This window comes from Brassica napus, chromosome C2 (genome assembly GCF_020379485.1).
Source record: "Brassica napus cultivar Da-Ae chromosome C2, Da-Ae, whole genome shotgun sequence".
Classification (NCBI taxonomy): domain Eukaryota; kingdom Viridiplantae; phylum Streptophyta; class Magnoliopsida; order Brassicales; family Brassicaceae; genus Brassica; species Brassica napus.
In genome coordinates, this window is record NC_063445.1 from 33777615 (window position 1) to 33799172 (window position 21558).

At 35.3% G+C, this 21558-nt stretch overlaps 1 protein-coding gene across 1 annotated transcript; it reads left to right on the plus strand.

Annotated features, from left to right (window-relative positions):
* The first annotated feature begins 21156 nt into the window (after window positions 1–21156).
* On the plus strand, window positions 21157–21558 carry LOC106400433 (non-specific lipid transfer protein GPI-anchored 24). Its single transcript, XM_013840794.3, has one exon. The coding sequence runs from the start codon at window positions 21157–21159 to the stop codon at window positions 21556–21558; it is 402 nt and encodes a 133-aa protein (XP_013696248.2).

Here is a 21558-nt window from a genome sequence, read left to right on the forward strand (position 1 = left end):
GACGTGATCAGCCGAGGGATTGGGAACCAGAGCTTGGTCTGGTCCTGGAAATAGGATTCATATACACATTGATATCCGACCGGAGGCGACCACGGGCGCTGCTCGGCAGATGGAATAAGAAAAGTGACACCGGCGCCGCCGCTCTCCCTTAATAACCTCTTCACGGTCTCGCTAGAGGAACAAGAACTGAATACGTTCCCCCACGATTGAACCTGCGGGTCGCGTAACACCTCTCGAGGAAGCGGAGGAAGCTCCTCAAAGATTCCACCAGGATGATATACTATGGGGCGGCAGTCTAACTCGTCAAAAGGAACACTCCTCGGCGATGGACAAGAAGCTGACTGATCAAACTGACCTCTCCGCTGAGTCCGCCTCCGAGATCTCGCGACTTGACTAGGTGCTTCTGAGCCACTTGTTTCTCTACCCTCATCCTCAACGTTCTCCTCGGCCTCTTCACGAAATTGCCTATGAGCATCAGCGACTAGAAGGCGTTGAGAGAGGCTCATATTCTCCGTGTCTCTCAGGGCATCGCGATGAATTACGTCAAACTCATCCGGCGGACCGCCGTCCGCGTCCCTAGCGGGGCTTGATGGGGCAGCAGTGCTTTTCCCCTTCTCTTCACGCGACAATCGACCCTTCGAAGCCATCTTTCTACTCGGGGGGAACGACTAAACCGATAAAGTTCTAAGCGTATTCTACGGGAGACTTATCTAGAGAGAGAAAACAAAAGTAGAGAGAAGGGAGAGAAAGTAGGATACCTGAGTCTGCAGAGAAGAATGACGAAAGTGAAGAGGAGAAGCCTATTTATAGCAAAAACGAGGCGCATTCTTCGAAGCATCATCATTAGGTCTACAAAGGCCTAAATGGGCTTCGAAGGCCGCCTAAATGCCCAAAAACTTACTCGCGACGGTTCGGCTTCTCGCTCAAACCGGTTTTCAATCAGGAATTCGAGCTGAAATTAATCTCCGGTTCTGGTCTAAACCGACTCAACAGAACTAACCATCCAAAGACCGCCCGGGCTCTAAAACCGGAGAATTTTACCCCCCGAGTAAAACACAACGCATCATCAAAAGACGCAGCTCGGAGCGACTAGATGCAACAGGCGACTAAAATCATACACTGGCAAAGCGAGTTGTCGCTGGCATTACGTCCTGTTATATGAACGAACCTGACCCACAAATTCACTGAGACCGACAAGCCGCTCACAAGTGAACTGGGGGGGGACTTATTGTAGGAGATGGATTGCATCCCTCCACAAGGCCCATCAAATAACAGGCCGTAGCCCGACAATTTCGGTTGAGTTTAGTCGGCTTAGCGGCTAAAGACGTCGGCTCGACCCTAGAGTACTTTAAGCCAATCGGCTAAGACGATGATCAGTCGTACTCGGCTTAGACGAAATAATACCAAGGCCCGCATACTCGGCCTTTAGTGACAGGGCCCATAGGATAAGTGCGATTAGGGCATCACAAACAGAGGCGCTATAAGAGTGGAGGAGGAGGCAACGAGTAGTGGACTTTTGGACAACCTACACACTAAGCGGCTAGATCTAGGGTTTCTAAACGATCATTCTGATCTTGTTGCTTAGACCTCACATCTTGTCTCCTTATTTCCCATCAATCTTGTAACCCTTTGTCGGATTCTAATAAAAACGTCTTTAGTCACCCATCCCGAAGTTCATCATTCCGATCAACTGAACCTCGTACAAACACTCCACTGGAGTTCATAACTAGATTGGTTTCTCTACAGTACCGGCAGCGTTCTGCAGCAGAAGACGCCATTCTAGATATCAGTCATGAGTTTGACTTGGTGGAACAAAGGTAAATATCCCTGAAGCTCTAAGTAGTATGCCTAAGATATTTGATCCCTCTGCATCTTAGTAGAAAGGAGCAAGAAAACATGTATTTGCGTTTTGACTCGAGTTATATCGGAGACAGCAGATGGAGAACGGATGTTTTGCATTTCTCAAAGTGTTTTTTTTTTTTTTTGAAAAAATCATCTCACCCCATATCTACGTTCGTAAGCCAATCTTTCCCTCTAAAATTCGAGAGTTTTTTTTTGAAAAAAAGTCATCTCACCCCATATCTATGTTCATAATACAAGCATATGCATCATTTATTCCATTCCAAGAGACGTGTACTCTATTTATTATCTCCTTTTGGTGACTTTAATCTTATAAGTTCTGTTTCAGATTGATGATTGAGACACTCGGTAAATAAATTTGTTTTAGTTTGAATAGTTTATCTTTAAGTTAGTTACTGCTTTCAAGGTCAAGAGAGTCTCTACACTTTTTATTCATATGCTTTCTGCAGCAAAAGCTCATGCAGCGCTTCGACCGTCAAGATATGTGCTTTGTATTTTTAGGCCATGGGTTTTCTGCAAGTACTCCTCTACACAACAGCATCACGAATTGAGGGTTAGTCTCCTTTTTAGGTGTACCTGAGAAATTAGAGAACCGACCGGTTAGTGAAGAAGCTTAAAGTCTAACACAAAACAATAAATTTGATTTTTGCAGTGGAATCTCTAGACAAGGTTTATGATTCTGAATTGAGTTTTTCCATGAGCATCTTATATTTAAGTTTATGTTTTCATGAACAGCTTTGTATAAGGTATTGAAAACATGACGTGTAATTTGGTCCTTTGTGATTCCTTGAACCAACCTATTGGTTTTCTTTCAACCTCTGCATTTTCTTGAGGTAAAACCTTATTTTGGCATTTTTTCAGATTTATAGGAATTCTGCCCGGAACATGGAAGACCTTGACAGTACACTGAGGCTGAAAGCTAGCTTCAATTTGTAGAAAGAACGCTGGGGTAGAAACATCTGCCTCCCATTGCACCAACTACACTCGGTGAGAATACACTTTCCCCTGAAGAGTTTTCCTTTTGTGAAGAAAAAGAAAAAAAATACACAATGGGATCCATTGGTTTAATTCACTTTCGTACAGAATTTCTCTATTTTCTGTGGATTTGAAAGTTCTTTTTTTGGTTTAGCGAAGAACTTGATCGTAGCTTTGTTTTGGTTCCTTGGCAGTGATACAATGGTTGATTCTTTAAACACCTTCGTCTGAGAAAATGGTGCCGGAAACATGTTCCTAGAGCTCTATTTATTGATCTCAAGCCCACTGTTATCAATGAAGAGTGTAGGGGAATTTACCGTCAGCTTTTCCATCCTGAGCAGCTAACATCTGTGAACAACTTGGCCGAAGACAATTATACTGGTGAGGAAACCATTTCATTACTGATTTTTCAAATGGTAATTAGAAGTTATGTTGTTGCAGTTTGTATATAAGATTTGAAATCTTTGTCAAACATTATATTGTAATTTTATCGAATACTAAACAGCTGTATGTAATATATAAAATGAGACCATGGCCTGCAAATCGAGCTAATTCATCTGTTTTGCATGTTATTTAATTGATGCATCCAAGAAAACTAGCAGTCGTGGACTAAGATTCATGCTTCCTCATCTTTATACCATCATGTATACGCCTTGATAGTTTGAGATTCAACAAGAAATATCAATGTTATTTCATAGATTGAGAAGAACAAATATGGTGGTTGTTCACTGTTTGGTGGTTTTGATAAATGGGTTAGGTTGGATAGGATGGTATTGGGGTTGATAAAATGTTTTAATTTTTCTTGAAAAAGTTCCAAACAGAAAGAGTTATGAATATTGGAAAATGGATAGAAAGCAGAGTTGCAGCATTTCAGTAGGCATGGACCGATAGACATAGACTTTAAAGGTTACCTGAATTATAGCTTTGGTCATTTTCTTTTACTTAATCAAGTAGTATTGAAAAGGCTACGTACTAAAACAAATGCATAGCTTGCATAATTTTGAAATGGGAAATATCCATATTATTCTTATATATGCATTTTCCATCATATTGGTTCGAACGTAACATGCCCAAAGAACTACAATGAGATGTAACTATGCGGGATAAAACAATAAAATAATAGAAGAAGCGAAACTCTTTAAAATTCATAAACACAAAACTTTTAAACTTCTTAAAATAAAAGTTATAATAATTTTAGACTTTTTCTTGGGTTCACCCCCTAGGGTGAACCTTTAGGTTCACCAACCAATAGAAAGTTGTTATTTTAGATCTAGTATCTTTTAATTAAGGAAACAAAATAACTTGCCAAATTATATTATGCTTTTAAAATAAAAAATAAAAAATTAAATAAATAAAAATAACAATAGTTCTAAAAAAACATTATTTAAAAAAAATATTTATTTTTAAGATTTAGAGTTTAGTGTTTAAGATTTATAATTTAGAATTTATCCAAATGTTTAGTGTTTTTCCAAGGGTTTATGGTTTACCTAAGGGTTTAGGGTTTACCCAAGGGTTTAGGGTTTACCCAAGGGTTTAAGGTTTTCCCAAGGGTTTAGGGTTTAGGATTAGAGTTTAGGGTTTAGTGTTTTGTTGACAATATGTTTAGTTTTTTTCCAAGGGTTTAGGGGTTTACCCAAGGATTTAGGGTTTACCCAAGGATTTAGGGTTTAGGATTTGAGTTTAGGGTTTAGTATTAGAGTTTAGGGTTTAGTGTTTTGTTGACAACATTTTTTTTTTTGAATTCGTTTTTTATATATTATTTTTATTTATTTTTAAATTTTATTTTGAAAAAATAATATAATTTACAAGTTATTTGGTTTCCTTAATTAAAAGATACTAGATTTAAAATGACAATTTTCTATTGGTTGGTGAACCTAAAGGTTCACCCTAGGGGGTGAACCCAAGAATAACTCATAATTTTATGTATAGGTCACTCAGAGATGTATTCGTTACAAAATTTTATCACAATTTTAAGTTATAAATCTTCAACAATGTGGAAAGACACAACAAAAACATATGACCATGACATCTAACATGTAAGTAAATGATGCATTTAACCACCACCAACTTAGTATATTAGATATTGTGAAATATGGTTCTAAATAAGCTAAATCTCATGTATATCGTATCTTTATATATTAAAATAGAAGCCACAACCTTGATTCATATTTTTTTTTAAATAGATCTAATGGACATATTCCTAAAAAGTCTATGTTACATTTAATCTCTAATCTTATCATTTAAATTTTGGGCCTACGAAAAATTTTTATTGGGCTATCAATAATTGGATTTAAACAAAAGATGATCAATTGGATTTATAGATAATATAAATTAAATAGATATAATTTAATGTTGTAATACTATACCGCTATATGTTAATTATTTAAATATTTGTCGATGTTAACTTTTAAAATTATAAAGAATTTTTTTTTAAATAACAAAAATCATATTATCTAACAATGATTAATCTTTACTACTTTAAATCAATGAAAACAAATTTTATACTATATAGTTTATTTTAAAAATTAAACAAAAACTAAATATTTTATTATTTACTCGATAATATAAATCTATAAAGCGAAAAGTTTAATATTCTAAAAACTTTCTAAATTTGTAAAATGTTACAATATTTTTGAATATGACAATAAAACAATATTTTACTAATCTTTATATATAGTTACGATTTTAATAATGAAATAATAATTCGAAAATATATATATTGAAGAAGATACAAATACATGTGAAGTTTGAAACAATCTATTCAATGAAAAAAATTATATCTTAAACTTATTATGTTTTAAAAATTGATAGACACATATATATTATAATATATACCAATTTAGAATTGAAACAAAATATTTATATAAAAATAGATGAAAACAAAAACCCGCGCGGTTGCGCGGATCGAGATCTAGTTATTATATTTAAATAAAAACCTAAGTAGTGCGGACACACATCTAGAATTCAACTAACCTTTTAAGACCTTATTATAACGTAAATACCAAAACAAACAACAATAATTGTTTATAATAGCAAGTACTAATATTTTCCAAAAGAATTATAATAATTTTGACAAAGGGTTCTTCTAAATTAAAATTTTATTCTCCACTATTTTATTAACACGCACAGAAAAATGGTATTAGAAAACTTGATCTCATTCTCTTTTGATTGAATCCGATTGATTTATGTATTTTATGATATTATAAAACTGAAAACACTATAAAAGCTTACAAATCAGAATTAATGCAGCAAAAATACTAAGAATTCAATTATTTTTAGTTACATAGTTAAAATTGGTGTAGGCAACATAATCATAGTCACACCCAACTTAACATAAAAAAAAATTTACACATAATTTTATCTTTTTTAAAACCCGATCCATTAAATACCGCGCGTAGCGCGGACATCCCCTAGTATGTCATATACGATTGTTTTTATTTTATTGATATACATTGTAAACTTGATATATATTGTAAACTTACCTCAACCAATATCCGAAATAGAAGTGTTTACCAATTGCTTTCTGCCCAAGTTTTCCCTACCAATTACCTCAACCAATTACATAGTCAATAAAATATTTGTGAGGATCTTATATCTTTAATTTGCCTTTCAGCTTTAACTTAATATATTTAGCCAATATATTATAGAATAGAAGATTGAGTTTAGTGAACACTTTGACACCTTCTTATATAGAGACCTAAAACTTCTAATCCTATTAGGTAACATATTTAGATAATTCCTAAATATATTCTAATTCTTAATTTCCATATCTCGGTAGGATTAGGTATTTAACTTGCACTTCAAGTTTCCTTCAAGCTTAGTCCAACATCCCCCCCCCCCAGCTTGAATTCATCTTCTTCCACTACTTGGACTCCAATAAGACTTCTCATCTCCTTGAATTTGATTCTTCCAAGTGACTTTGTTAGTATATCAGCTCTCTGTTCATTTCCCGGAACAATGTCGACTTCTACTTGTTCATTCTCAACGCATTCACGTGTGAAATGGAATCTCCTATGTATATGTTTACTCCGACCGTGAAAGACATGGTTTTTATCAAGTGCAATCGCAGACTTATTATCAACTAGTATGGTCACTTTCTTGCAGGCTTGCCTGGCGACCTCACTAAGAAGCTTCTAAAGCCAAATCGCTTGCTTAGCTGCCATGAACTCGGCCTCACACGATGAAAAAGCAATTATCTCTTGTTTCTGTGAGCATCTTTTAAAACCAAATTCTCTAAGAATCTAATTAAGTTTTGCATTCCATGCTCTAGGTGCTTGTCTTGAGCCATAAAGAGCCTTCTTAACTTATAAACTTTGTCTTCTTTTCCTGAGATTATAAACCCTTCGGGTTGGGTAACATAGACTTTTTCTTTTTAACTCTCTGTGGAGGAACACTGTCTTTACATCGAGATGGTGTATCTCTCACCCATTCGAAGCTGCTAGCGCGATAACCAGTCTGATTGTTTCAAGAGGAGCAAAGACTTCTTCATAATTAGTACCTTGTCTTTGAACATGTCCTTTTGCTACCAGTCGCGCCTTGTATTTTCTGATACTCCCATCGGCATTCTTCTTTATTTTACACGCATCAACCCAAAATTTCAAATTCTTCGTTAAAGTCCCATGGTTCGTCGTTTATAATCATCAACAGTCGTTCACACTCTGGTTCTTCAAGAAGGATATAGTTATCTAGGTACACATGCTTTGTGCTTACTCTAGTTGATCTTCTTAACTGTGACTATTCTTCCTCGACCTCATTGTCATCATCATTCTCTTCTTCACCGGAGTCTTTTTCTTTTTCCAAACTAACCATGTTCCAGCTCCAACCTTTGTCTTCACTGAATATCACATTGCGGTTTACTATGATTCTCTTACTCGAAGGCTCAAGTAAACAATAAGCCTTCGAGCCAGGCTTTGTTCCTAGGTGCACCAACACACTTGACGATCATCAATTTTCTTCCTACCTTCTTCTTATGTTCTCGCATAAGAAATACATGTGAATACTCTAAGATGCTCCAGATTCAGTTTTCTATTCCGTAGATCTTCGTATGGTGTTTTGCCGAGTAGTGATCTTCTTGCAATCCTATTAATCAAGTAGGTGGCATGTCTTACTGCTTCTACCCACAAGAAGTTTGGCACACTCATGTGCTTCAAGATACTTCTAGTCATCTCTCGTAGTGTCTAATTACGTCGTTAAACGACCCCATTATGTTGAGGAGACTATGTAGCCGTCAAGTGTCCACTGATACCATTTACATCACAGTAGATTTTAAATTCATGCAACACAAACTAATCACCTCTATCCGTCCGAAACGTCTTCATCATAGCTCTTGTTTCTTGTTCTGCAAGTTTCTAAAAAATTAATACAAATAGAATCAAGTTATTTTGATGTAATAAAATTGTTTATATCTCCCATTAATTAATATTAAGTATATATAAATGATATCACGTTTTTTTTTTGATGATCCTGGTATCCGGAGCCTCGAGAGGATACGACTAGCGCCAATGACCGTCCACTGGAGCTTAGCTGGGGAGCCCGCCGAGGCATCCAGGAGGGCTGATGATCACCCCATGTAAATCCCACCAGTAGCCACACGTTAGCAGGCTTCTCCGTATTGGGCCCGAAAGTCCCTCAAGATAATCACCTCCCAGCGGCACTCGAACCCATGACTTCCCAGGTTGAGTTTAATCACTGGACCACTAACACGTGGTTAAATGATATCACGTTTTTGAGAATCTAGATATTATTTTATGATATATAACTAGTTAATCATATTTAATTAAAACAGGTATGTATTAAAGTAATTTTTAAAATGAAAATAATATTTTAAATGATATTTTAATGGAAATAATACTTTTAAATGACTCAATGTTTGATAAGATAGTGTGATGATTGGACATAATTTAATGATGAATTTGTTTGGTTAACAAATTGTGAGTGCTATATTAAACGCTAAATCAAAAATTTGTGAAAAAGTATGATTTGTGATTTGACAAAAATTATGAAAACTTTGTAACTATTTTAATTTAAAATGAAATAAAGTAGTAGACAAAATAATGCAAAAATAGAAAGTGCATTAAAATATTTTTTTTGTTCATTAGTTTTCGGTTTTTTTATTAATCACAAATTACGTCATTAGAAGACTTATGGAAATTTATACTAAAACTTATAGAATTATCACTATATCTCAAAAAATTTCTAAGATTATACAATGTCAACACTTTTGATTTTCAAACTATTTAAAGTTAAAATGTTTTTTTAATAGTTATGACCTATTCAAAATTGTAAGATTATAAATGTAATATATAATGTTTATACCCGCGAAATCGCGGAAAACCAATTAGTATATATAACTTAGAGAGGCACGACCCTAACGTCCGCCTATGTATAAAGTAGTCACCCTAGGTATTCCATCATCACCAAACATCATTGACCATAAACTCTTCTATAACTAATAGAGATGCGGAAGCAAAGTAACAAGATCAAACTCAAATCCTCCAGGAGAATTCGAATTCAAACTCGGATCTTGAGTTCAACGAATCAGTCGTCGAAATCAAAGGGTTAAGAGTTCTCCTCTTCAAGCGATAAGCTCAATTGCCAAAGCAGTTTATTAAAATCCAACGTAAAAAATATACATGTCCTAGATTGTGTTTATATAATCCTAAAGAGAATCTTCCTAAACGATATCTAAAAAGGTTATCATTATCCTTTACATTAATAAATCCCAAAACAAAAGATAAATACGAAAAGCTTGCTACGCAAGGCAAAACCAACGGCTAGTGTCCATTGGGAAGGCATAGATGCGCTGCATCAGGTCCCCCCCCCCGGTGCGGAAAGCTTCGTCCCTGAAGCTAAGGGGTCATTGTCTCCATGAAACTTCGACAAATGCTTCACGTTGAAGACGTCGGAGGTGCGAATATGAGATGGAAGGCGCACCCGATAAGCATTTGCGTTGATAGTTTCAACAACTTCGACTGGTCCAATCTTCCTGGAACGCAACTTATTGTACTCATGTAATGGCAGCCGCTCTTTAGTCAAATAGACCCACACCTGATCACCCACTTTGAAAAGTACCTCACGTCGCTTAACATCCGCCGCCGCTTTATACTTGGCCACAGACTGTTCAAGCTTCTCCCTAGCGCGAAGATGTACTGTCTCAAGCTCAGCAACAAAGTCCACTGCCTCTCCATGAAGGCGTGTTTTGTCTGGGACGATCGCCAAGTCAAGGGGACAGCGAGGAAGCAGACCATATACGATCTGAAAAGGCGAGTAACCAGAAGTCCTGTTAACAGCATGATTATGAGCAAATTCTGCCTTACACAACTTGGTGTCCCAACTCTTGATATTGTCGCCCACGAGGCACCTGAGAAGATCACCCAACGCTCGATTAGTCACTTCCGTCTGGCCATCAGTCTGAGGATGATAGGCAGTACTCATGTCCAAGCTCGTGCCCAGAAGCTTCCAAAGAGAACGCCAAAAGTGACTTAGAAAACGAGTATCGCGATCAGAAACAATAGACGATGGCAGACCGTGAATCCGATATACTTCGCGAAAGAACAAGGTGGCGACGTTGACAGCATCCGTAGTCTTCTTACATGGAATAAAATGTGCCATCTTCGAAAAGCGATCGACCACCACAAAATAGAATCAAACCCTCGTTGAGTCCGCGGTAATCCAAGAACGAAGTCCATACTGACGTCCGTCCAAGGCTGGGTGGGGATCGGTAAAGGGAGATACAGCCCGGCATTCGTTGCTTTCCCCTTAGCCTGCTGGCAAGTGCGACAACGCGCAACAAAGCGCTCAACATCTCTCCTAAGAGTCGGCCAAAAATATGTCTGAACGACCAACTGCAACGTCCGGTCCCTGCCCACATGACCCTCATTATGCAGTTCGCTAATGATCTGGAGACGCAGGCTACACTCAGGGATGCAAATGCGTAGGTCCTTAAAAAGAAACCCATCGTCGAGGGAGTAAGTTGACGAGATACCGGACTTAACGTCAGCGAGGATACGGCCAAAGAAGGCGTCAGTCTCATATAGATCAGCAAACGTCTCAAATCCTGCAACTGTAGTATGCATTGTCGTGACGAGTGTGTGACGACGACTGAGTGCATCAGCCACACGGTTAAATTTCCGTGGCTGATGGCAAATAGAAAAGGTGAATTGCTGGAGGTATGCAATCCAGGAGGCGTGCCGCGAAGAAACCTTTGTCTGACTGTCCAAATGCCGCAATGCATCGTGGTCGGTATACAATACAAACTCTTTGTGAACCAAATAGTGCCTCCAATGCTTAATAGATTGGACTATGGCGTAGAACTCGACATCATATGTACTATAACGTCCGCGAGCCCCAGCTAACTTCTCGCTATAGTACGCAATTGGACGCCCCTTTTGGCTCAAGACTGCTCCAATTCCGAGTTTAGAAGCATCACAATGTAGCTCAAAAGTCGTGTCAAAATCTGGTAAGATCAAGATTGGCGCCATGGTTAATTTTTCTTTGATCAACTCGAAGGCTGCAGTCGCTTCAGATGTCCATTGAAATTGTCCCTCGCACATACAATTGGTAATCGGTGTCATGATCGTACTGAAGTGACTCACGAAGCGCCGATAGAACGAAGCTAGTCCATGGAAGCTACGTACCTCAGAAACAGTCTTAGGGATTGGCCAAGATTTTACTGCTTCAACTTTCGAAGGATCAACTGACAGACCCTGAGAAGAGACTACATAGCCCAAGAAGAGCACTTCACTGACCCCGAATTCACACTTCTGGCGTGCTGCGAAGAACTTCTCGCGACGCAGGACAAGCAAGACCTGGCGCAGATGCGCTATGTGATCCTGTATCGAGGCACTAAAGATAAGAATGTCATCGAAGTAGACGACGAAAAATTTTCCAATGAATGGTCGCAGTGACTGATTCATTATACGCATAAAAGTGCTCGGAGCGTTCGATAACCCAAAAGGCATGACGAGCCATTCAAACAACCCTTCTCTGGTTTTGAACGCTGTCTTCCACTCATCACCTGGACGTATCCTGATCTGGTGATAACCACTTTTCAAATCGATTTTGGAGAAGACCGTCGCCGTGCGAATCTGATCCAGTAAATCATCCAGCCGTGGAATGGGAAATCGATACCTGACGGTGATTTTGTTGATGGCGCGACTGTCGACGCACATGCGCCATGTCCCATCTTTTTTTGGAATGAGAAGGGCAGGAACAGCACAAGGGCTAAGACTTTCGCGCACATATCCTTTCTGTAGTAGCTCCTCCACTTGTCGACGCAGTTCTTCATGTTCGCTCGGACTCATTCGGTAATGCGGTCGAGTCGATTAGGAAGCGAGGCACCTGGAACGAGGTCGATGTGGTGCTGTATATCACGCAGGGGTGGTAACCCGGTTGGCAACTCAGTCGGAAACACATCAGCGAACTCATTCAGGAGAGGGTTGAATGTTGTTGACGTGCTGCTGGAGAGGAGTCGGGGCGTAGACGCCGGGAAAATGGCGTAAGCGACGCCCTCTTGTTGAAGCTCCGAGACAAAGGTTGCGTAAGAGCAAAGCAGTGTCGAGGGCTGGCCCTGTTGTGGGAGTTGGTGCGGAGGAGACGGAGGCGCTTGTAAAGCCTCATCACGAGATGGAACGAGAACAATCTTATGTGTCTCCCACAAGAAGGTGTATGTGTTTAGAAACCCATCATGAATGATCCTTCTATCAAATTCCCACGGACGTCCCAACAAAAGGTGGCTGATGTCCATAGGAGCAATATCACAGTAGGTGCGATCACGATAAAGGTCACCGATGGAGAAGGGAACCAATGCACGATGAGTGATGCGCACGTTAACTCTCTCGTCGAGCCACCCAAGTGTATAAGGAGCTGGATGTGGTTCGCGCACCAAACCTAGCTTCTCCACTGCATCATCAGCACTCACGTTTCTGCAACTACCCGAGTCAATGGCGTACGTGCAAATCCGACCCTTGATCATACATGTAGACCAGAAGATATTCGTGCGCAGCCACATAGTATCTTGACGACGAGGAGCCGTACAAGAACGTCTGACGACAAGCAGCTTGTGGGTAGCTCCAGTAAGTGGCAAGACTGCATCATCTTCATCCTTGTCGTTTTCATCGTAAGAATCGTACACAGGGGCGTCGTCATCCTTAATTCCATCGGCGATCAAACCACGACGTTGTTGGTGAGGGCACGCCGCTTGACGATGACCTTGCTCGCCACACGAGAAACACTTCACTGCTGGGATACGATTCGAACGTCGCAGCTGTTGATCATCTGGTGCTGTATGTGGTTTCGTAGTCACAGTACCAATGTCAGTGTCTTTTTGTTGTGTTGTAGGGGCCGACGAACTAGACTCTGAAACACGGGATCGTGATGACTGCGAATTCCAATTTGACGCCGCAGATCGAGTCTGTTGTTCAAAAGAAGCAGCACGACGGTGAGCTTCAGCGATGGTGGTAGGATCGAACTGAGCCAAGGAGTTTTGAAGGTGGGTTCTCAGACCACCAATAAACCGTGAGACAAGTTGATCCTCACTGTCGAATATCTCTGTTCGTGTCAGTAAAAGAGCAAACTCTTCAGCATATTCATCCACAGAGCGTGATCCCTGTTTTAGATTCTGAAGCTTGTTGTAGGTCAAGCGATCATAGTTGTGGGGCAGGAAGGTTGCTCGCAGATGTTTTTTTAGTTTCTCCCATGTCTGGATAGGTTGGCGACCTGTGCGAGCCCTAGTGGTTTTGAGTTGTTTCTACCAAGAAGCTGCATGTCCTCTGAATCTCATAGCCACCAATGGTACTCTTCGATCCTCAGGTACTTGTTTAAAGTCCAGGATCTCCTCGACAGAGACCATCCAGTCGAAGAGTTCATCGCCTCAACCTCCTCCATGAAATTCCGGAATCTCCACTTTAAAAGAAAACTCCCAGCGAGATTCTACGTTCTCTCCACGAGGAAAACGATGAACACGGTGGTCCATGTTTTCATGATCTCCAAGATTGCGATTTGCAAAAGGGTTGTGTTCCCCATCTGCTGCGCGTTCTGCCAATCGAGGATTATGATTAGGTAAACGATTCACCAGTGTTTCGCCTAATTCCATTATAGATTGCTGGAGTGTTCGCTGTAGGTCTTCATGCATTGCTAACAAAGCTTGACGAAACTCCGTCCAATCAGCAGGTGCTGCATCCTTGGGTAAATCGACTTTCTTTGGAGGCATGATTGCAATAGAAGACAAACCCAGAACGTTCCAAGTCTGATACCAACTGATAGAGATGCGGAAGCAAAGTAACAAGATCAAACTCAAATCCTCCAGGAGAATTCGAATTCAAACTCGGATCTTGAGTTCAATGAAGCAGTCGTCGAAATCAAAGGGTTAAGAGTTCTCCTCTTCAAGCGATAAGCTCAATTGCCAAAGCAGTTTATTAAAATCCAACGTAAAAAATATACATGTCCTAGATTGTGTTTATATAATCCTAAAGAGAATCTTCCTAAACGATATCTAAAAAGGTTATCATTATCCTTTACATTAATAAATCCCAAAACAAAAGATAAATACGAAAAGCTTGCTACGCAAGGCAAAACCAACGGCTAGTGTCCATTGGGAAGGCATAGATGCGCTGCATCAATAACTTTGTTAAGCTTTTTCGAGATGGCTTTTTAAAACTCTGTGTTTGAAGTGAAACCATTTAAGAGTATGTGGAAAATTGATACTTGATCAAATTACTCTAGAGCAACTTTACTCTCTCAAATAAGAGGTTCAGTTGTAATACTTAAGGATCGAATCTACAAGGAGCGAGGGCACACAGTAGATTTAAAGCATTTAAATATTGAGCTAGGCAATAAATTATAAAACAGTAAATAAATCAGAACGAAGCAAATTGATTTGTTGGTTTGTAAACAATACGAAAAATGGCTAGATCTAGGGTTCAGGCAATCAGAATTATTACAGAGATATAGAATGCATCAGATATGTATGTGATATTCTAGAACTCGAATTATAATGTATAACAATGTCCAGTTTTCACATGCAAGTCTAATAAATGATCTAAGGCCAATGTTCCAGCTTTCGCATGTGAACACATAATAAGTGTCGATCGATCCTGTGGTATGAACGTCGATCAATATACCTTAAATCAGTTTTATAGTACTATTGATGGGTTCACTAAACTTCCTAGGCCAGTTGTCGCATGTATCTAGCAACCTAGATCAAAATAATCAATTCAGACGAAGAACCTACCGTTGTAGTTGTTTACAATCCTAAGATCAAGGTTCTAGTTAGCTACTCCAGACACAAGCATTAATAACAATTCAATTGATTGATATCATTATCACCTTAGCAATTCTATAGTTTTAGCTAATCTTTCATAACCCTAAGTAACCATAAATCTAACAAAGGAAACTACTCATACATAGCAAATCAGAACATAGAAAACATCTCAATAGAATGCATAGAATATAATAAGATTAAGAAATCAATAGAGTTCTAATACAAGCTCTAAAAGAGTCTTGGATCTTCATTCCAAATCTACTGAAAACCCTAAAACTGTTTGTTGTAAATAGTAGAAAATAAGAAAGCGTGTGTTGCCTAATGTAATTGCAGAGCACATAAATATTAGGTAAAAGTCGGCCACTGGCAGTCTTGTAATTATGTGGATCTTTGGGCTTAAGTCGGGCTTGAACAAGTCGGCCCTGAACAAGTTGGCACGTGTACTCCGCGTCGTTGTCGATCGACGACAAGAGATGTCTGTCGATCGACACTCGATCTGAATATCGACTTTGGCTGGTTTCTGAACAGCTACAAGTTTCTTCTGTCTTTAGCTCCGAAATGTTCAATAATCTCCATATTTCTCCAAAACATACCTAGACATGTAAAGACTCTAAAAACGTTCAAAACATAATAAATAGACTCTAAAAAAAATTTATACCATGGATGAAAACTGATAAAATCCGTGGTATATCAACTCCTCGAGACTTACCATTTTGCTTGTCCTCAAGCAAAACAAGAATAGTATAAATGAAAATTTTTTAAAAACAGCAAGAACTCACGTAATTTAAAATCACTGCTCCCACTTCAGCAAATATGAATCGGTGGTAATGAATCAATACTATAAAATAAAAGATTAAGTGTCTCTGGTTCCTTTGTCATATACCATGGCTAAAATCAAAGGTTTAGTTCCAACAGGATCATGCTATGTTTCTAAGGATGGCAATTCTACTTGTTTGGAGTATGGGATATACACATTTGATTTTCGAAAGCGACTGTAGATTATTAATCTACAATTTGAATGGCACAACAAGAAATTATAGTATGGACGACATTGTTTGCATGATATTTATTTCTGGAAAAAAAAATTATTACGATGTCCATTGGTCACATCCACAAGAAACAGATTATAATGTTGCTCATCTGCTAGCAAAACTTCATTTTAATAAGTTAAATTTTGTTTCATCGAGATTGTATCCATTTCGATGGATCCCCCGATGCATTGCACTCAAATCTTGTATTATTATTTTTGAAAAACATATATGAAACAGTATGTTGTCATAAAAAAAAACTTGGGTTACCATCAGTCTTGGTGAGACTTAGTATTAGTCTTGATTAATAATTCGATGAAAAAATTATGCGGTAAAAATAGTAGATTTGTGCGGTATTTTTCAGTAGAAATACGAGTTACTATATTAAATAATTTATTGGTCATATTTTGATGTATAAGTTGTTATATATTTATAAAAATAAATTTTTTATTTATTAGAATCAAATTTTATTTAAAATAATTAAGAAATTATTGTATTTATTAATTTATTAACATGAATGAAAATTATAAATTTGAAGAATTAATCTACATTATGTCTTATTTTCATAATTTATAATTATGAAAATTTTCTCAAATAATTTTTTTAAGTTTTTGTCACAAAAATAACTTTCAAATAATAAAATGACCAAAATAGTCTTTTTTATTTTGAAATTTTTTAATATTTATTTTTTATTTTTAAAAATTTGGAACTCTATCCTCAAAATCCCACCTCTTAACTCTAAATCATAAGTCTAGATTAGTTAACGCTAGGGTATAAATGTATATTTACCATTTTTAATAACTTATCACCTTTAGGGTTATTTTTGTGAAAATAAACTAAAAAGTTATCTTAGGGAATTTCTCTTATAATTATTGTTGATATTATTTATTTTAAGTTCAATAATATAAAAATTACAATGATTATCAAAACCTAAAATTTCAACTACAAAATAAAACTATGAAATAATGTTTATTCTAAATCATATTTTCAATAACTTATCACCTTAAGAAAAAATATTATATAGAATTGGTACAAAGAATAATGTATTCCTATCATTTTAATGTAAACTAGACCCTGATCCGCGCGCCAGCGCGGATATGAATTTTCAGTTTTTAATTATTTATTTTATTAAATGATGTATTTGTAATATTCGTTCATATTATATTCATTAAGTAAATATTTTTTTTTGCATCTTAAACTATCTATTTTTTTACGAATGTGTGATATCATATAAAAAATATAAAAAAATGAGTATAGAGTTAATTAGATAATTTTAAAAACAGAAATTTTTCTTTCGTGTGTGATATCATATAAATAATGATCCACCCAGTTAACAAAAATCATGATTATTTTATGTGTAATTTTTTTATTTTGACCATTTCCTTAAAACTATATTAAATTTTACATATTTTAATTAGAATATTTTTAATATCTTTACCTTTTTATTTGAAATGCAACACAATATTTTTTTAATTATAACAAAATATTTAAAAAATATTTTTAGAATTTGTTTGAAAAATATGAAAATTACATTTTAAATTAAAATTATCCTAAAATATGATAAGTTTTGATGTAAACGAAAACTCAAATTATGTCAAAAATAATGATATTCAATGATAATAACAATTTTAATTGATTATGTTTTAAAAAATACATTAACAAAATATTGTTTGAAAGAAAATTCATTTATCTTTCAAATATAAAATGAAAATATTATAATTAAATAATAAAAAATATAAATAAAAACCATAAATTTAGCAAATGACAACTGAGTTATATTATGCTAAAATTTTCTTTCTAACAATTTATCAAATGACAAATGAGTTATGAGCAAATAATACCATATAATTTTAAAAACATAGCCATTCTTAAATATTTTTTGAATAAATAATTATTTTAAATTTAATCAACTGAAAATAATATCCGTACAATTGTGTAAGTCAAATTCTAGTTTTATTGATGAATGTTATATATTAGTGCTGCATGTTTTAGGTAACATTTTAATGATGCACGTTTTTAAAAATCTTCATTATTAAAATTATGCACGTAAAGATAACTCATGAGTTTTTTTGGTTGATTAAATGACATTATGTTCAAATTTATTTAAGGATATTTCATGAAGGTAACTGAAAAAGACAAACGATAAAATAGGAAGTTTAAATTCATTTAAGCATATTTCATTAATGTAACTGAAAAGACAAGTAATAAATTAGACAGTTTTATTCATTTTAGGATATTTCATAAATGCAACTGAAAAAGACAAGCAAAAAAAATAAGGAATTTAATTAATGAAGTAAGAATATTTTCAAATGGGTACTTCTCTTTTAATAATATAGATGATATATCTTATAGTAGTTTTCTACCAAGAATTATATTCTAGTTAATTTTTTTTTTTTTTTTTTGCATAAAAGGCTTTCAAGTTAAATTATTTTTTATATTATACTAGTGATATACGTAAAGTAAGTTAAATATAATATAATATTTTGCTTCACTCTTTTACGTGTAACACTATAAAAATTATTTTGTTTAAAAATAAAAACTAATAAATGCTAACTCAAACTTAAAACATGAGATTTTCCTTGTTTTTTGGTTAAGTTTTGAGTTAGCAATTTTAAAAAATGAATAACTCAAAATTGTAATATAATTGTAACACGTTGACAAAAAAAAAGTAATATAATTGTAACACATGATGACTCAAACTTAGAATAAAAATAAAAATAATGTATAATTGGTAATATTTTTGATTTACACCCATATATAACTCAGTCTAAATCAAACCTAACTCATGTTGCAATTAGAAGAAAAACCGAACCACGCGCGCTTATCTCCCATTTGATCAGCTTGCAATAAAATTCGGGAACAAATACAAAACTTATAGTCCACTCGAGGGTAGACCGAGTTTAAATTATAATTAAACTTCACCTCTCCTTTTTTTTTATAAATAAACTTTTAATTATTACTCTTTCAGTTTCGTATCATTTTAACATTTTTTTTGTTACAAATAAATATCGTTTTAGAATTTCAATACAACTTTCAGCTTAATATTAATTAAAAATGCATTGATTTTATAAATAATTTTATTTATCTAAAATACTATTGATAGAATATGTGTAATTAATAAAAACTTAAATGCATTTCAATCATTTTTTTTAATATGTATGGAAAAATTGACATTTTCACGAAAAAGAAAAAGTATAAATTAATACGTAGACCGAGTTATTCAAACAAATATCATAAAGAAAACTCTGAAATATTAATATGTATGTGCCTATTAGTGTTACTCCACGAATAAAGGAATAACTAGATTATGACCCGCCCTTCAAAAGGGCGGGTATATTTTTTGTTTTACATTTTTTTTATAAATTTAACTTTTCATATTTGTGTTTTTTTTATAATCATATTTGTGTTTTGTTTGTAATCTATTTATGTAAAATATTTTTTTTAAATGGTAGTAAGGAATTTTGATAATTGTATTGAATTTGTGATGTTGCATAAATAGATTACAAACAAAACACTTAATTTTTTGATAATTGTATTGTATTGAATTGATACTTGTGCCATATCAATTTGACAAATTAATTTTGTACTTTATTCCTAAACAGTTATTTTTTAAATAACAGAGTATGGTTACAATTTTGTTTAGTAATTAAATAGTAATTAAATGGATTAAATTATATTTTTTATTTAAATTTTCATGATTTAATATCTTTTTTTATCAACAATTTTAATTTCATATATAATGATAATAACGTTATTATTTTAACTGTTTTTTGTATATCTTTTTAGAGTTTGGAGAAGAGGTTACAAAATACGTATTTAATTACATATATTAATTATCTTTCAAATATTAAACCGTAAATAGTAATTTCTATTTTTAAAAATAAACTACGCATGGCTTTGTTTAGATTGGACTCTATAATTATTTTTCTTTTCTTCGTAGCCCGATCAAGAGTATCATAATCTCACCCGTTCTCTGTGTAAGAAGTTAAAGTATATATTTGAAAAAAGTATTATTTATTTTATAAAAATAAACTATTTACGGTTTTGTTAAGATTGCACTCAAATATTGTTTTAAGTAATAAGCTTGTACAAACATAGTGTTATATAGTCTTAAGATTGCCGTGAAATATTAAAGTTATACATGAAGTCTATGTTATGTATAATGTAAAGCCATAGAATTATTATAGTACATGTACAGTGTTAAACCTATTCACAGTAACTTGTGCTCATAAAGAATGACATACATATCATTTTGTCTCCTGAATCTCATAAATTGTTGAAAAAATTGTTTACTTGCAGGTTTGATCTGAGCTATGAAGAAAAGAAGAACAATGCCTTACTGTAAACAAATTCATTGCGTTATGATCTACAGATTAGGCCGTAAAAAATTTTGAGAAAGAGAAGAGTTTTCCATATTGATCATAGCCTTTTGAAAATTGCGTGAAGTCCAGTCATCAATATTGATAATAGCCTTTAGAACATTACGACTATTTACTATATGCTGCAGCAGTTCCTAACTTTCAATAGGTTCAACACAATATCTATGAGGGCAATGAATAGAATGAGTGAAATTGTGGTTCAACTCGATATTTGTTATTAAAAAAACAGTTTTACACGCAGGTTATGCAGATATCTGAAATTGCAGAGGCTGTTTTTCATTATCTGGGTTTAATAGGATGAGTTGAGGAGAAATCAATCACGATCCTTTGATACACAAAAAAGGCAAATACATAAATCCAACTGATTTTTAATTAAGAGAAACGTAACTAACTGCTCGTAGTTAGATAGAAGATCGTGGTTTATATTAAATAGATTATATATAATTATATAAAAGTTGAATTTTTTTTTTAAAAGTTAAATGGACATAACATTTATCAATTGGTTGTGTTGCTGTTTTAATAGAATAGATTATTTCTTAACACTGATTATAAAAAAAAACGGAATAATTATTTCCACGGTTGTGTTGTATATATAAAATACCGAGTAACCAAAACAAAAACAGAACAATAATAAACAATCCTACGACCAGAAATCATGGCTCAAACCACCACCGTGATCTTCATCCTAGCCACATTGTTAGTGGCCACTACGGTTGTTTCAGGACAGACACCACCTAGTCCCGTCGCTCCTAGTCCTACAATAAACGAAGCTATGAACTGTGCAGCAGGTTTGACTGTTTGTTTGCCGGCATTTGCTCAAGGAGGAACTTCGCCGAAGGAATGTTGTACCGCCTTAGAGACGGCGGTGAAAACGCAGCAATCGTGTCTTTGCGGCTTTATCAAGGCCCCAGCGCTAGTGGTCCCTTTCAATATCACTGCCTTCAGTGCTCTTATCTCCAAGTCCTGTGGGATCAATACCGATCTCAACTTGTGTTCAGAAACTGCCGGTAAAGTGTTGCCTTTAGCTTTAAACCAAAAAAAAAAGTGTTGCCTTTAG

Excerpts from the sequence above, each read along its gene's own strand:
- LOC106400433 (XM_013840794.3), top strand. The coding sequence starts at position 21,157 with ATGGCTCAAACCACCACCGTGATCTTCATCCTAGCCACATTGTTAGTG.